Source organism: Endocarpon pusillum, assembly GCF_000464535.1.
Source record: "Endocarpon pusillum Z07020 unplaced genomic scaffold scaffold2274, whole genome shotgun sequence".
Classification (NCBI taxonomy): Eukaryota; Fungi; Ascomycota; class Eurotiomycetes; order Verrucariales; family Verrucariaceae; genus Endocarpon; species Endocarpon pusillum.
Window position 1 is genome coordinate 187550 of NW_006916172.1, and position 15941 is coordinate 203490.

The window sequence follows — 15941 nt, forward strand, 5'->3', positions numbered from 1 at the left end:
AAATTCATGTTCCCGTAACCGATTTCGACTTTGAGCCCCCCACTCACAAGAGGGCCAATAGTGAGCCCGAGGCCAAAGACCATAGAAGTCAGACCGTAAAGCTGGGCCCAGGGGCCGTGAGTACCAAAGATCTGCGGATTAGCTTTGTGGTACATCGAAACGACATATGAAGCCTCGACAATTGATGGCGCACCAATACATGCCATTCCTACCCATTCAAGGATAGAATAGCACAATAAATCGCAACCTGGTCCTTGCCTCCAGGGCGAGCGAGGTGCAATAGAGATAATGAAGGCACAAGAAACCCAAATGCAAATACTGCCACACCCTTTGGTCCTCTCTTGTCGACGATCCGACCAGCGATAGGCCCCCCAATGACATAAGGTACCACTATAGCGAGATAGAGTAGGCCAGCCTCCAAGGACGTAAACCTGAAATATTCTTGAGCAACTGTAGATATAGTAGAATCAAACGCGGACAAAAGGATCGCTTGGGACAGTGCAAGATGCAACGCCGTAAGCAGTCTCGGATGTCTTAGGCAAGATATCAAGGGAAACGCCCACGTTATAACAGTTTGTGATTCACCACCTGTCAGTTTATACGCTCGCAATTCTTGTCTTTCGAGCAACGGCTCTTCCTCCCGAGCCTCGTCTCGGACTAGGGCGTCGCCATCATCCTCTTCACTTCCAGATACGCCCGCCTCTGTTTGTTGGGCAGATACGTATCTCTCCGCAGTCTTCTTCTCGATAAGCATGACCCGCATCACAGAGTCCAATACCAGGACCGCAAATGCCATCCAAAATATTCCAAGAATCCCAGCCTTACTGTAGACTACTCCACCAAGCACAGGGGCGACCAGCTGCCCAATGGATACAAATCCAAAGATGGAGCCAATAGTGGTCCCTAACTTCTCCGGGCCCACGGTATCACGAACCAATGCAAGGCCGATCGTCCATACAACTGCAACACTCATACCTTGCAATACGCGAGCAATCGCCAGAACGGCGAACGTCTGACCCAGACATAGCAGTAACGTGGCGAGAAGCAGAGCGAGCAGGCCGCCGAGAAAGGGTAACTTGGCCGAAGTTGAAGCTCGGTCGGCGATAATACCGGCTATGGGGGAGAACAGGACGCTGGCAAGGGCATGGATTGCTAACAGGCCGGACACATAGCCCTGGATTTGGTTGTGAGGTATGTGGATATGATCCTCGAGTAGGTAGGGAAGGATGGGTACAATAATACCGTAGAGGAAGAGGTCTGTGAATAATGCAATGCCGACGGTTCCCACAACGAAGAGAGAGCTTGAGCGCCATGTTAGACCCCATGGACGTTTTTGGCCCATGAGCTTGGGACTCAGAGACGCACAGCAAGTGACAGTAGTATAGAAAACGGTGTTTTTCAATTAAAACGTCAACTATTATCAATCCCAAAGTCTCTGCAGCCCCTAAGCATCAATGATAATTATAACAAAGTCCCACTCAACAATAATTAAGAATAAATTGTAAAACTAATATAGATAAGGTTCGATTGTTGGACTGATGTTGCTTGGCTGCTGTCATAATGATGGACCGTACGCTCTCCACATACACGAAGCATGGGTCAAAAGACTAGAATACTGAGGGAATTCATCAAGAAATTCCCTCATGAGGTCCATAACCACTGCACCTCATGTACCTGCACCTCTTGACATCACTAACGGCTGCCCTAACCATAATTGAGTACGATTTACCCGTGTTCTAATTAGGCTTGGCGTATCTTTTAGCGTGGTTCTGGCATCACTCAACGCTACTTTAGCTACAGCTGCCGTTCTGGTTTTTCTAGGTTCCAGCTAAATAATACAACTGTTGCTGTTCAACAATAATGGTTTGCTACGTTAACATTACTATTTTATTTCATGGTCATTGTTTCATGGGAGTTGATTGTTGTTGTTCTCTATATCCAGAGATTGTAGAAATTTTCGGATTGACAGTAAACAACATATCGCCCAGTCGGCTTTGGTCGGTGCATGAATCACATTGTGACAGCCTTGATACTCAGAAATCGGATCGGCAGTTCAAGGCCCGTTGCGAGAACCCGTCCCTCCCCTCTTGGCTCTTATCCTGTGACTGATGTTTGACAGTGACGCGTGCCATCATTGGATACTGATCGATCCGCTTTTGTCAGCTCTCTGTATCTCCTTCCATTGTGGGATGAGAGGCTCACCTGATCTCGAAACTAAGCTGATCGAAGCACTGCTATTGATACCTCCATCGCTCAGTCCGCAATCAGCACGATCACCTTCTTCCAGCTCCTTAATCTGCATACAGGAAAAAAGCTTCCATGGTTGCAATCTGCCTGAAGCGTCAACCGAGGTTGTAATGCTTGATCTTTTAGACAACTCTGAAGGAGACATGGATTGAAAAGGATGCAAATTATAAGCTTCAATTATGACAATGAGACAAATTCTAATGATCGTAGGTAGGAACTGTTCTCGTTTTAAGTTTTGGTATGATTAGAGAAGAGGATAGGGAAATCCTAATAAATACGCTGGAAGCACCCATTTTTTTTTGGCCTAATATCCCTGCATAAACTAGGTTATGTAAGTTCTAATGAGGTCAAACCCGATCAGTAGGTCTTGGTTGATCAGACAACTCATGCCGGGACCGAAGATCCCTTGGACGGATAATATCGGACTAATCATACACATCTGTCGACCATGAATTGGAACTGTCTAATTGGCTAAGGAGATATTAGCGAACGAGGTACACTTATTATGTCTCTTGTCAAGCAGAAGCACTAGTCGCAAACGAGATACAAGATTGGCTTCTATCGAACTGTATAAGCACTCATTGGTTGAAATTTCTATGCGAAGCTCCTGCCTATCGCCTGCGTTTGATTAATCTATTTCTCCTATCCCTTCTCCTGTCGTTAATTGCTCCATTCATTGATTGGTCAAGTAATCCTTGGCGCCAAGGCCCCGCGTTGCGCGTGCCAAGGCTGCATCTCAGGATAGTAAAGTGGTTTCGCGTCATGAAGTACAGAAGGTAAACAAACCAGATGGTCCACAAAACGCACCAAGAAGAGATCTCTGGACCTACCGATAAGGCAGACGACGCTCCATTAGCTGAAGACCTGCCTCGTCCAAAAAGAACGAAGTTTCAAAGTCGAAAAGCGGCCGAAAATGCGCTTCAAAGTCATCTGTCCCAAGTACATTCCCAGCTTACTACTACGCTGAAAGCTACCCCCAATCAGGAATCTTCCTCCACAAGAGATACTCAACCACGGCCCTCCAGATGCTTTAAGCCCTTACGAGCCCAAAATACCTCTGCAACAGCTAAAAAGAAGAGATCTGAAGCAGAATCTAAGCCAGAATGGTGCCAACAGTTTGAAGCAACCCGAAACAAAGCACAGAAGCTCGAAATTTTACTTGAACATATTGGTGAACGTCAGCCATACCCTGAAAAGCTAAAGATTCCTACTGACCCAAATACAGGTCTTAATGGTCAGCCATTTACTCAAATACCTTATTCTGGCCCTCTAGACTTATTTCATTAATTTATTCCTAAGAGACTCTTTACAGAGATTGCAGAGAATACAAATCAATATGCGCAAGAGGAAGAAGCTGGCAAATCCAAACGTCCTTAGCAAGAAGTTACATCGGCTGAAGTTGGCGGTTACTTTGGTGCAATCCTTTTACTAGGAGCGCAGCCTGGTGGTAGAGATATCTTATATTACTGGAATATAGATGATAATCTCTCTGAATAGCCAATTATAGAATACATCTCCCTTACCCGGTTCCAACAGATTTCTCGCTATCTAAAGATTAACCCGCCAGGAGACCTTCTAGATAGGTAATGGTATGAGAAGGTTGGCCCTCTAGCCAATACCTTTCGAGCTGCTACAACGCCTGCCTTATACCAACTTCCACAGAACTTAGGCATTAACGAACAGTTGGTCAAGTTCTTAGACTGTTTGAAACATATAATACATATGAATATCAAGGCTGCAGGTAAGGGCTATAAAATCTATAGCCTCTATTACCTAAATGGCTATATAGTTGATTTCCGCTTCATCTTTATTCAGGAGAAGGTGGCCGAAATAGGTAGCTACCCTGAGTGGAATCAAAGCGAAGCAGTAGTGCTCGACTTAGTGGATTCACTTACTGAACGGTTTCCTCGGCCGGCACCTTACTATGTGATTCATTTGGACAACTTCTTTACTATACGTGCTCTCTACAAGGAACTCTACAAGCACGAAGTTAGTATAAATAGTACAGCAAAGGCAGGGTCTAGAATCCCTAGAGAGCTGGCCTATCTCCGTAAGGCTATGACTAGGCAGAATAATCATAGTGAATGGTACAACTTCGTTATAAATAATGTCAATTATATTAGCTTCTGCGATATAGCTGTTCGCGCTATAATGACTACTATTCATGATCCTACGACTAAAGAATACTGCTATTTCGACTATGTTAAGCGCCTTAGGGCCTTATTAAAGAATGCAAAGCTTTTAGATAAAAGAAGTGCTAAAGGAGAAGAAATGTGGCTTTTACGAAAGCTATACGCCCTTGAAGATTATAATAAGAATATGAGAGGCTCTGATAGTCATGCACAACAAAATAGCTATTATTTAATTGCCTAACATTATCATCTACATAACTAGTTCCCCTTACTCTATCTGATTGTTGACGCAGCTATTATAAATAGCTACATTCTTTATAAAGAGATAAAGAAAAGCTGTAAAGAGAAAGGACTCTCTTATGTTGAGTTCTAAGAGAAAATTGTACAGAGATTATTACAAGACCCTGGAGCTGTTTTACGGCGGAGAGCTCCTCCTCGTGAGTACCAAGATCTCTGCTTATTTATAGTACGAAAAGAGGATAGCAAGGGTCATAAATAGGGCAAACGAGAGACCTACCGTCAATGCGTAGTGTGTACGCCTCACGGTCGACGTGGAGGGGTTCCAAAAGCATTACGGGAAGTGTCCGGCAATATATCCCGAGTTTCGAAACGAAGTCGGACTGGTACCCCAAGGACCCGCCATTTTTGTACTAGGTGTGAGGTACCAATCTGCTACAACTCGAGTTGTTGGGCTTTACACATGGAACAGTCAAAGAGGAGGGAGGAATGGCAGCATCAGTTGCAGAATCTCATTTAATGTAAGCTAGTTATGCAGCTAAAGAATTAGGTTACAAATATGTATTTTCATTGGACCCTTTCAGGCTAAGCTTTTTTTAGCGGCGGGTATCTCAACCAATCAATGAATGGAGCAATTAACGACAGGAGAAGGGATAATTTCGCTTCTAGTTTCGATGTGTCGTACAGCCGATTTTTACGTATATCTACGCATGCTCCCCTCCTCTAGCTGAATAGAATAACTTGCTGTTGACCTTCTGAGAGGGCTAATTGGCCGCGTTTAATAAGCGTAATCCCTGCGTTTCTGCTGCTTCTAATTGGTCAATTTCCGACGCAATTTCGCTTCTAATTTCGCTGTACGGTACAGCCAATTGTACATAGATCTACGCTCTCTACCCCCGTAGCTATCAATCAACTTGCTTCTCTACGCACTCTGCACAGCAGGTTGACACTTGCTTTCTACGTATCTCCTGCAGATTGTCACACAGCTTTATTGATGCGAAATGCCTGTTCACGCCTTGTAGACAGGTGTGCAGAGCTTCCCATTATATGCTCGGCAAGAAGCCGTCTGCCCCTGCATAAGTACTAGTAGCTTGGAGTTTGCTCCAATAAGTCATTGCTGACGTGTCCTCGCAGGTTGACAACTAAGGCATTATTGAGAAGAGCAAGGCTTTGAGGCATTCTCCTCGGGGCAAGCTAATTTAGTTCACAATTATGGCGAAATATACGCATATTGCACTAGCATAGTTTGTGTTTGAAGCATGTCAATCAAGATTCTTCTTTGATGAAGTTGATAATCTCATACGATTCTCATCTTAATTAATGTGAAGTCTAAGACTATACTAACTATATCGAGCTTAGTGGAGCACTTACTATATCTAAGTGGGATTCTAGATGTGCGATTAACGTGATAGCTATAAATCTTGAGCTTAGCTCTTGTGAGCAAATATGTTTATCTGCCTTCGCAGCTGCAAGTTGAACAAGAAGGTTCATCTTTAGTCTGGACCAAAATCGACGAGTGCTGGTCCGAGGCAAGGGAACAATCTAACATGTCATTGCAAGACGTGCCTGATCTTCCTGTCACTACGCCCTCTTTGCGATTTTTTCAGGACGACGAAAAGTTTCAGTCTGAGAAACCATACCATTTTTCTGGGCCTCTTGAAGCTCACGAAGAAAGCCGGCGTACTAATCTCGTGCTTGCAACACGTGAGAATGTGCCAATCAGGGATATCCGTGAATGTGTCTCGAGACCGCGCTTGCACAATCATGGCTTCCAGTTCGAGCACTTTCCGAGTAGCTTCATGGATGGTTTACACGAATCCAACGTCTTCAAGTCATATATAGAAGAGGTGGCACACTTTGTCAAGAACATGGAGAAAGCCGAGGCCGTTATCTGCTATGACTACAGGGTACGAGGAGCGCTAACTTTCGGGATCTCGTGACATCAATTGACACGCTTAGTTTCGGAAATCAACATCTAGTCCAGGGAGCAAGGTGATAGGAGCTGGCGGATCTTTTGACTCGCCGAATGAGCCTGCCTGGCAAGTCCATATAGGTAATTCACCACTCAAATTCCACTTACCCGCCGATACTGAAAAACCTGTAGACTTATCACGCGACGCTGGCCCGAAGCGTTTACGCTATCAATTACGCAAGCCCGAGCACGAGAAATATCTCAATGAGCATTGGCGGATTCGTATCATCAAGTTAGTCTCAAGCGCTTCTCAATGATTCAAGCACTCAACGCTTTAGTGTCTGGCGGCCTCTCAAGCATGTTGTAAGAGACGCGCCACTTGCGTTCTGCGACTTCACTTCAGTCGACGCGGCCGATTTGATCGCTACCGATCGTCCATCCCGGGAATACGTTGGCGAAGTTTACTATGTGAGATATAACAGTGCTCAAAGATGGTACTGGTTGAGTGAACAAACACCCGACGAGCTGAGCTTATTCATGAGCTATGACTCGGACCCTGGAGAAAATGGAGCCGCATGTAAGACCCCAGAAAGGCGCGGAAGACGGGACCTACTGACTGCTGTAATCACTTTTGACAGTGTGCCCACATTCTGCATTTCAATTACAGGGTGTTCAGCCTCCGGTAGAGCGGCGCGAAAGCTTAGAGGTACGGCTTATAGTCATTACGAGCAAGGCAGCTCCTATAGCCACGTCATGAGGTGAAGTTATATCCTGTCGAACGTGGCTATGTGGAATGAAAATGGAGATAGCCAGTTGTAGAATCTAAATAAGGGGCGCAGCGAATGCAGATATAAGTACAAATTGCTGTGTCCTACAGCGAAATTGGCTGCGAAATTGCAGTAGAAATTGACCAATCAAAAGCAGGCAAAACGCAGGGGTTACGCGTAGAAATCGTGTTTTGACATTTCTTAACCGCGATTTGAATCTTGGAGCCGCCCTGAGGAAGGAGGTTGCAACGCCGAGGCGGCGGGATTCTTGTGCTTCGGAGGACTCCGTGGTACTGGTGGAGGATTGATCGTCTTCATCAAGCACAGCGTAGGTTACGCTCACTACTATTGGATCGCCGAGCAGGGAGCAAGAGATGCTGTATTATCTATATGTGCATGGGTGTAAGCATTGCCAGATAGGTCGAAAAAGGCAGGAGGATGTTAGGGTGGACTTCCAGAATCTCCAGGACGGAAGGAATTGGTGTTGAGGACACGGACATTGAGATGACGATTCTGGTGTCCTCCTCGGTAGCAAGTTGCAGGATCGTAGCGATGTTCTTGGGGGTTGCTGGCGCAGTCATCTCAATATGAGCGCCAAGGACAATGGTGACGGATAAAGACTGTTGCATGGGGATTGTGGTGTGAAAGCCTGTATTGATGGTCATTGTACGAATTTGAGCCGTAGAAAATAGATATTGCCTTGCCCTTGGTGGCCGCTGATGGTTTAACGTCAGGATGCTGGTGCTTCTCTTGCTTTTGGCTGACCCAAGCCACCAAACAAGTTCTTCTCTAGGGTGACAGGGTCGAGTCCTTCTCAAAGCGTTGCTCTCATGAGAAAGTTAAGAGGCTTTCTCGTTGGAGTCTGCCTTGCTTCTTCATAGTAGATGTCAGATTTTCCATACTCCTAAGCGTAACTGCGTGTGTTACTTCCCAGCACTCTCTTCCTCGTCTCCATCACCTGCACCAGCAGCTCCTCCGCCTCTTCCAGCATCCTTGACACGAATGTAGCGATGCCAGGTTGCCCATGCTGCTCAGCATGTCCCAGAACTCTCTCACTCGGCTTCGCAACCCCAGCTCCTCCGCCTCATTTCCCGTTCCCAGCCACCCCATTGTCCCTCCTCGCCTGTCTTACATCAACCGACCCGAGCCCTCGTACTAACCCCTACCCAGACATGCCGAGAGACCTGCTACGGAATCCCTGGATTACAATACATACGCACCTAGCCCGCCTCTGGTGGGTTCGAGATGGACTTTGCTGATGCTGGAGAAAGTTGGTGCTTACTCTAGGTATGCAGTTGGGACAACATTGACCCGCCTTCTCTGCATGAGGTGATGATGAAGCTTCTCCGGAATGCAGAGGATGCCTGGAGCATGCCGACTCGGACCTCCTCTTGAAACAGCACTGCCTCGACTCTCTGTCCCGCGTCTCATCTTAATGTGCCCGTCGACACGCCGGAGAGTAGTGTAGATTATCCTCGGAGGCGTCATGGCCGGATAAGTGGTCTGCATGCTTCAGAGCTTTCGTCGTCGACGATTTCGTGAGAGAGTCTTACGAAGTCTTGAATCGGAACTGCGCTGCGGGATGTTGAAAAAACCGAGCAATGCCTCCTCTCCAGCCGAACCGCAGCGACTCGTCGAGAATTGCCGTTCTAGTCTTATCCAACACACTCCATTCCGCCTTCTCCTTCCCCCCCCCCACCCTCATATATCGATTGACACCACCACATCAACCCTCACCTATTTATCGAGCACCCCAAGATTCACCTTCATACATGTCCCGGCGTGGCCGCGCTCGATGGGACGAGCGTTGATACTAGCTCAGACTGGTTCAGAAAAGGGCTACTCCCTCAAAGGTTCAGTATACTACATTCTACATCCATTGGACAGATCCCCAATCAATCACGTTGTTGTGTTTGCTCGCTTTAGAGTTCAAGTGAAGATGAAGGGACAGGCTCCGACTAAGCCAGGGAGCTTCCGTAGTCAGCATCAATTTCCCGGCTTCTGGATCTGTCACTTCAGCAAAACCTGCACCGTGCTCCGCAAATTTTCCCTGATGCCGCCCGCAGTGCATTCCCGTCATAATCTCCGCCTTGAGAAATGGCATGGACCCCAATGTGTCCACAACAGTCCGGCATAGATGATGTCAGAAGGAATGTCAAGGCAACGGGTATTCCTACTCCTACTTTATCATTTATATGCGGACACTGAAAAGACAACCAAGAGTACGGAGGCCGGGATTGATTCCTGAATGGGTTGAATGTTCCAGGAGTGCACCCAAGATTTCAGGCGTGTCAAGCTAGGAACGCCCCGTCACCATTAGCCCGTTCGGTGGTTGATAGGGCACTCGGCTGACAGAAAAAGCTGCCCGGTTGTCAGCCGCATGTGGGGGGAGAGCGGGTAGACTATTCCTGCCTACCGACGAGGCTGCGAGAAGAGGTTTTTGGGGTGTGGGAGTCAGGATTGGGAAGAGCAATTGGTTTTCCGATCTCTGCTGAGAACGCTTGATTGTGTTTTCATGTTTTCTCCACAAGTAACTATCCCTCTAGCTGGTCGTCTTCGTGGTCAATACCAATTAAACTACCTACCAAAGGAATTACGGGTTAGATGCCCCTATGGACCTTCGGACCGCACCGTGGGCGATCCCGCACCCGAGAGCGACACCGAAAGCCGGCTGGCGGCTCCACTTCATGACCACATTGAAGCAACAGCGCCACAATTCCAATATCGACCGCTCGAGAGCCACGACTCGATCCGAATACTGACTCTGTCACCAGGACGGCCCAACGACCCGTTGCGAGGCACACTAGAAGTCGTCCGTATCGACTCCGCAGGAGTCTACGAGCCGATCTCGTACGCCTGGGCTGAGCCCGGCCCACCGAACTGCAGATACGAGATTTTCCTGAGCGACGGCGACCAGGAGCGATGTCTACAGCTACGAGGCGGAAACCTGTTTGCAGCGCTGCGGCGCTTCCGTTCGCAGGATACACAGCGACGCCTCTGGGCGGACCAGATCTGTATCAATCAAGATGATCTGGGGGAACGGAATCAGCAGGTGCAGTTTATGAACAGAATCAATGCGAATGCCAGTCGGGTGCTCATCTGGCTTGGTCTGGATGACGAGGATGAAGCCGAGTCTGCGTTCGGGCTGATCTACCAGGTCGACGGGAAGCTTTGTGATGAGGCCGAGGAGAAGAAGTTCCGCCATCAATATACCCAGGATCTTGACGTGCAGTCGAGCAGGGAATGGAGGCCTCTAGATGGCTTGACTAAGCGCTCCCTGGTGAGTGACCTCTGAAGAGCAATGATCTCAATCTTTTCTGACAGATTTCTGGTTCAAACGCTGTTGGGTCGTTCAAGAGGTTGGAATGGGTGCACCGGCGACAATGTTCTGGGGAAACACGAAGATTGACTGGGGAGTTGTGCACAGATTTTGCGATAAACTCAAGGACTATTGGCATTTTCGTATGAAGTTCAACATCCGCACCTCAAATATCAAATATCTCTTTCAGCGCTTCGTCGAGGCGAATGAAAAAAGTTATCACGCAAACCGTTTTAACTTCTTGTACGAGCTCCACCGTGCTCGTGAGCTCCAGCCAACAGATCCCCGCGACCACATCTTCGCTTTCCTCGGCCATTACTCACTTCGTTCAAAGTATCATCCAAACAGAGAGCTGGCTGTGTTTGAGGCGGACTATAACAAAAGTCTGCCGCAGGTTTATATTGACTTTGCTAAGCGCGCATTGAGAGGCGGTCAAGGTGACTCGGCTTTGATAGCTTTGGCAGTCGTACAGCACGGTTCTTTGCCTTCCCACCGTGCGACTGAGAATAATACAGGCCCTGAGAGAAGCCTATCGATCCAGAGCAAATTACCGTCTTGGGTAGCTGACTGGACGATTTACAAAGGCTTTATCCTCGCCGAGCCAATCAGCCCACATAAGGCTCATGGAACTTCAAGGCCGAAAATGGAAATTGATGATGACAAATTAATCCTGCGGATTCATGGCGTGCAAGTTGATACTTTAGAAGATTGCTCTAGGGTGTTAAGAGACCGTGAATTTCATGATACAAGAGAGCACCGGGGTACTGAGTCATCTGTTGAGTACCTCTGGCGGAAAATATGCCAGAAGAAGGATTTCAACCTCGAAGATAAATATCCTAACGGCCACACAGCTTTTTTCGCCTTTTCTCAAACCCTTAGCAATGGCTGCGTCCAAATATCTGGCGAGAGGGTTCCCAGTATCATGATATTAACGGATTCAGATGGTTGGAACAGGCAGCGTTGTACCTCTCCAGGTCCATAAGAGCATCAGGCGCCATTGCTCCCGGCCTTCTTGAGCTGGGCGAGAAGGCAGACCGCAAGGGCGGGAAAGAGGAGTGGAGTCGCTCAGTTAATGCAGCATCAAAGGGCAGAAGGTTTGCAAGAACGAAGAAAGGTCTGTATGTCCTAGGTCCGGCAGCGATGGAGAGGGGCGATGTTGTGTGCGTTCTCTTTGGTGGCAAAGTGCCTTTCTGCCTGCGACGCATGGGGTCCCGTCATATGCTTGTCGGCGAATGCTATGCCCACGGGTTGATGAAGGGAGAGGCCATGACCATGATGGCTAAGGACGAGCTGGTAGAGAAGGTCTTTGAGCTTGTGTGATCCGGAGAATCTGGGCGATGGCATGGCTTACCTTACCCCGAAAGCAGTTCGATTGGCTGAATGAGAAAGATGAGGATATGTGGACTGTTGGACTTTGTGATTGGTAGTATTCTGGCCATTGGCCGTTGTTCCTGGCCCTTGCTCTCACTTGTGTTCAAGGTGATCGAAAGCTTGAAGTATGGTAGCCACAAGCTCCAGTGTTGTAAAATCCAATTCGATATTCGCCACCTTCTTCGCCATCACCTCTGCAAGGCTGGCCCATACGAATCGCTGGTGCTTGGTGGGGTCCAGCCTTGCCATTAACCGCCCCTCAGGAGGTGTTTTGGCCTGCACCGCAAAACTAAATTTCCATATTTTCGCCCCAGATCGACTGGTGAAGAAGTGCGGATCCCCGACAGGCCCACTGATATGGTTTGCCTGAAGACCGGACTCTTCCCAGAGCTCGCGCGCCACAGCGTGAAGAATGCTTTCGTCCTCGTCGTCACAGCCGCCGCCCGGAAATTCCCATTGATTATGCATGCTGTCATTGGCAGATCGTTGGAGGAGAAGGATGCGGGGCGTATTCGGATCTTCAACGTCAAACACAAGAGCACCTGTCACAATGCGCATCCCTGCTGTATCAGAATGAGGGGTCACGTAATTTGGTGGTTCGCCGTAAAATTGGAGGCTGACGATAAAAACGTGAAGTCAAAAGTTGAACTTCGGGCCATTCTTGCCTCTAGAACCGCGCCCGAAGAACAGATTTCACCTCAGGTCAACACTTCAGTTTCTCTCATTGATCGGCCTAGTAAGAAGCATTTTCTTGTATAGCTGAACTTGCACGTTGGTAAAAATTCCTTCATGCTGAAGTACTAGGCTGTAGCCTGCCGGGGAGGACGCTTTGAATGGGGCAGAAGTACGTCTTGGCATTGGCAAAAATGGGCAGGTGGGGGCCGCGGTCGAGGTGATCTACAACCCACATGATTGTCCTGTATGGCTACGTATCCAGTCACAGCCTGGCCCAAAGCACTCCTGGTTCTCTCTGTTGTTCAACAGGTCAGCTTGTTAGTTTGACAGGGGTTTGCACGGACTGTGTCTTAAACTGCAACAAATGTATCTCCGGCCTCTAGATGCAGGCCTTCCACGGCGGTGAACAGATGAATTTATTCTTAGTGTTGGTCTACTTGTGCTTCGAAAGCTTGCTTGCTTGCTGTTCACACCTTTCTCAATAGTCTTTGCTCTCATATTCTCTACCACCGACCTGTTGCTCAGGATCTCGAGCGACCGCACAAACTTGGAACCCTCTGCCGCGGCTTGCTAGAAAGCCGAGTCACTTGCACGATCAATGGCTGATCCGGATTGCCCGTCAGACATTCCGGAATCAATCACAAAGTCAACAACTAGCGAAGGTCAATGGTGTGACAAGGTAATAGCCTTCCGCCAGGATGTCAAGACACGAAAAGGAACGACGAGAAACTGATCGAGGTATTGAATCGTCATCTCTCGACAGGAGATGATCTTGATGCCCAACCGAATGATGCTTGTGAGAATTGGCATAAAGTTCAGAAGGACGTTGTCAAAGACTACGGCACGCATCAACAGGTATTCGAGAAGCTGACAGAAAAAGTGAAAGAGGATTGCGAATGAATACTCAAAGACACACACATTCTTCATCAACCAGTGTCCAGTCGAACCAAAGACCTTTTCAGCCTGAAGAACAAGGTCAGAAAGCAGAAACCAGGTCCAGCGACGAGACCAAGCTACGAAGAATCAACGGCTAAGCTCCATTAACGAATAGGAGATCTTGCCGCAATCCGCATCTTGGTCTATTTTCCTGACGATATTCCCCGAGCTGTAGAGGCCATCAAGAGCTCCGAGATATTTGAAATCCCGGAAGCAGTTGTCAGTTTCTCTCGGACCCGTTTTGATCAAAGAGCGAGGGATATAGCCCAACATAAGAAGGGCGTATCTCCCAACTACACGGATGGGCCCTGTGAGGAACGCTTGAGCTCAGCAAATGATATCATCCAACGCTGGAAGAACTCCAGGTATCAAGCAGTGCATCTTTACGTAAGAGTCAGGACGCGAAGTACGATGGAGAACGCTATCGCAGATCAACAAGAAGTGGAGAGAGAAAAGGGGGCCGGTCCGGCGATAGTGGGTGAAGCTGGTGAGTTTTCCTGAATCTAGCATTTCCCACAAGCTCATTATTCAAAACAGGTGACAAAAGGCAAATCTCATCAGACCCAACACCGGGAGTGGACGGCGAAGAGTCAAGATCGAAGACTTCCTCGTGTCCGGCTGTTCGTTCGGCCGATTTTGTGCACCCAGATTGTCAAAAGCTAGAGATTCAAACCGCCACAGTCGTCATGAATGCATGGGACTCAGGTTGGACACGACATCATCTACAAAAATCCTTATGGGATACAAATCACAATACCACGCTCAGGATGCTCGACGCTATCAACGGATTATCCATCAACAGCGAAATACTGCTTAAGGAGCTTCAAAAGACGCTAAAAGTGGAGAAGGAGGCGAAGGAGTTTTACAAAAAGAGTTCGACAAATCAGGCTTCATTTCATTCTTGCAGAAGAAATACGCCAACAGTAACGAGGATTAAAAATCCAATCCGCGTTGAGTGAGGGTCCTCTTTGAGATCACTCGTCGTTTTACATGAATTTTGTTCTGACCTCAATACCCCGGCCGAAGTACGAAATTTTGTCAAATTGCACAATGTCTTGGAGGTTTATCTAGACCAATGGGAGAAACAGGATATTACTGTCGCCATTCTGAAAGAAGTCACCCATCGCTGAGTCAAAGAATGTCAACCCGAAGATTGTCAACCTGAACCCCGATTTCTCCAATGTCCTCGCTCTATTGGTGAGGGCGTCATAATGTGGTACCCTTCTGCATTTAGCATGCTGGTCGCTGCCAACGCTTTCAGTATTATGGTAGCGATGGGAGGACAGGCTGCAATTGATTGGTTCACGACGCGATTCAGCCAGAATCTTGCAGACCTGAAGCGCATCAACGCTATCACACTACATCTGGACGTGCCTCTCGGACCGGAAATGCGGCAGCCACTTTTGACATTTACCAATAATTTCCTCAGAACTTCGTCCTACGAGACACATAAAATTGCGGTTGCGCTCGCGAGGCTTGGGTGTGTTATCACCCTTTCTGATGAGCTGGAGTCGCTCCGTAAGAAGCCTTTTAACGAACCGATATTCTATGGACCTTGAGCGCGTGGCTCCCAACGCTTACATTATTCTGATCTTGAGGAACTAGATGGGGTGCAGTCGGTATACATGGTCGTCACGAGCGGTATTGCTCGTAGTAGGGATCACTAATTGAGAGAGCCACTTCCCATGGAAAAAGGCGTTCGAGAGGCAGATAGGCCTCATCATTCTCTAATCACAATCAACCCAAACAATGGTGGAAACCATCGGTATCCCAAAAATTCGTGTAGGGCCACTGGTCTTCCAAATCACCAGCCAAATGATGGCGATTCTAGTGGGCTTCAGTCAAGAATAAAGACAGCACTAGCATAGGTCAGCTTCAATGAGCTACGGCGTAGGCTGCATCCCATCGAACTTGCTTGGGCAAGGCCAATCCATCAATTAAACCCCAAAGACCTGGAGGATCCTCGCATTAAATTCTGTCAACCTGCTATGCAGAGTGCGTAGAAAAGCAAGTTGATTGATAGCTACAGGGGTAGAGAGCGTAGATCTATGTACTAATAATATATAAAGATAAATTTAAAAAAATATAAAAGAAAGTATAATTTATATATTAAAAAATATATTTATATTATTATTTTTAATATATATTTATATTTGTTAAGAATACATGCTAATTAGCAGACTATCCCTTGTGAGCCCGAATAGACCCTTATAAGTGTCTCCTTCCTTGCTGAGTTTAGCGTTAAAAGGTACCTGCGTTTAGCGGTGAGGTTATTTCTGCAGCCTTGGCATTAGGAACATCAAAATTATGGAAGAGTGCTGCAGCCTTGGCGTTAAGAACATCAA

General features: G+C 47.5%; 7 protein-coding genes across 7 annotated transcripts; 5 read left to right on the forward strand and 2 right to left on the reverse strand.

Annotated features, from left to right (window-relative positions):
- Positions 1–208: 208 nt before the first annotated feature.
- On the reverse strand, positions 209–1342 carry EPUS_04811 (uncharacterized protein; the record flags this gene model as incomplete). Its single annotated transcript, XM_007803455.1, has 1 exon — positions 209–1342. One exon carries the CDS (start codon positions 1340–1342, stop codon positions 209–211), a length of 1134 nt encoding a protein of 377 aa, XP_007801646.1.
- Positions 1343–6163: 4821 nt separating this feature from the next.
- Positions 6164–7285, forward strand: EPUS_04812 (uncharacterized protein; the record flags this gene model as incomplete). The annotated part of the gene is made up of 5 exons (XM_007803456.1): positions 6164–6523; positions 6576–6669; positions 6721–6820; positions 6867–7105; positions 7167–7285. 5 exons carry the CDS (start codon positions 6164–6166, stop codon positions 7283–7285), a joined length of 912 nt encoding a protein of 303 aa, XP_007801647.1.
- Positions 7286–9810: 2525 nt separating this feature from the next.
- EPUS_04813 (uncharacterized protein) lies at positions 9811–10590 on the forward strand (the record flags this gene model as incomplete). Its single annotated transcript, XM_007803457.1, has 1 exon — positions 9811–10590. One exon carries the CDS (start codon positions 9811–9813, stop codon positions 10588–10590), a length of 780 nt encoding a protein of 259 aa, XP_007801648.1.
- Positions 10591–10678: 88 nt separating this feature from the next.
- EPUS_04814 (uncharacterized protein) lies at positions 10679–11934 on the forward strand (the record flags this gene model as incomplete). The annotated part of the gene is made up of 2 exons (XM_007803458.1): positions 10679–11558; positions 11606–11934. 2 exons carry the CDS (start codon positions 10679–10681, stop codon positions 11932–11934), a joined length of 1209 nt encoding a protein of 402 aa, XP_007801649.1.
- Positions 11935–12078: 144 nt separating this feature from the next.
- EPUS_04815 (uncharacterized protein) lies at positions 12079–12543 on the reverse strand (the record flags this gene model as incomplete). The annotated part of the gene is made up of 1 exon (XM_007803459.1): positions 12079–12543. The coding sequence occupies one exon, from the start codon at positions 12541–12543 to the stop codon at positions 12079–12081; it is 465 nt and encodes a 154-aa protein (XP_007801650.1).
- Positions 12544–13358: 815 nt separating this feature from the next.
- EPUS_04816 (uncharacterized protein) lies at positions 13359–14097 on the forward strand (the record flags this gene model as incomplete). Its single annotated transcript, XM_007803460.1, has 2 exons — positions 13359–13398; positions 13712–14097. The coding sequence occupies 2 exons, from the start codon at positions 13359–13361 to the stop codon at positions 14095–14097; spliced, it is 426 nt and encodes a 141-aa protein (XP_007801651.1).
- Positions 14098–14807: 710 nt separating this feature from the next.
- Positions 14808–15155, forward strand: EPUS_04817 (uncharacterized protein; the record flags this gene model as incomplete). The annotated part of the gene is made up of 1 exon (XM_007803461.1): positions 14808–15155. One exon carries the CDS (start codon positions 14808–14810, stop codon positions 15153–15155), a length of 348 nt encoding a protein of 115 aa, XP_007801652.1.
- Between the last annotated feature and the right edge of the window lie 786 nt (positions 15156–15941).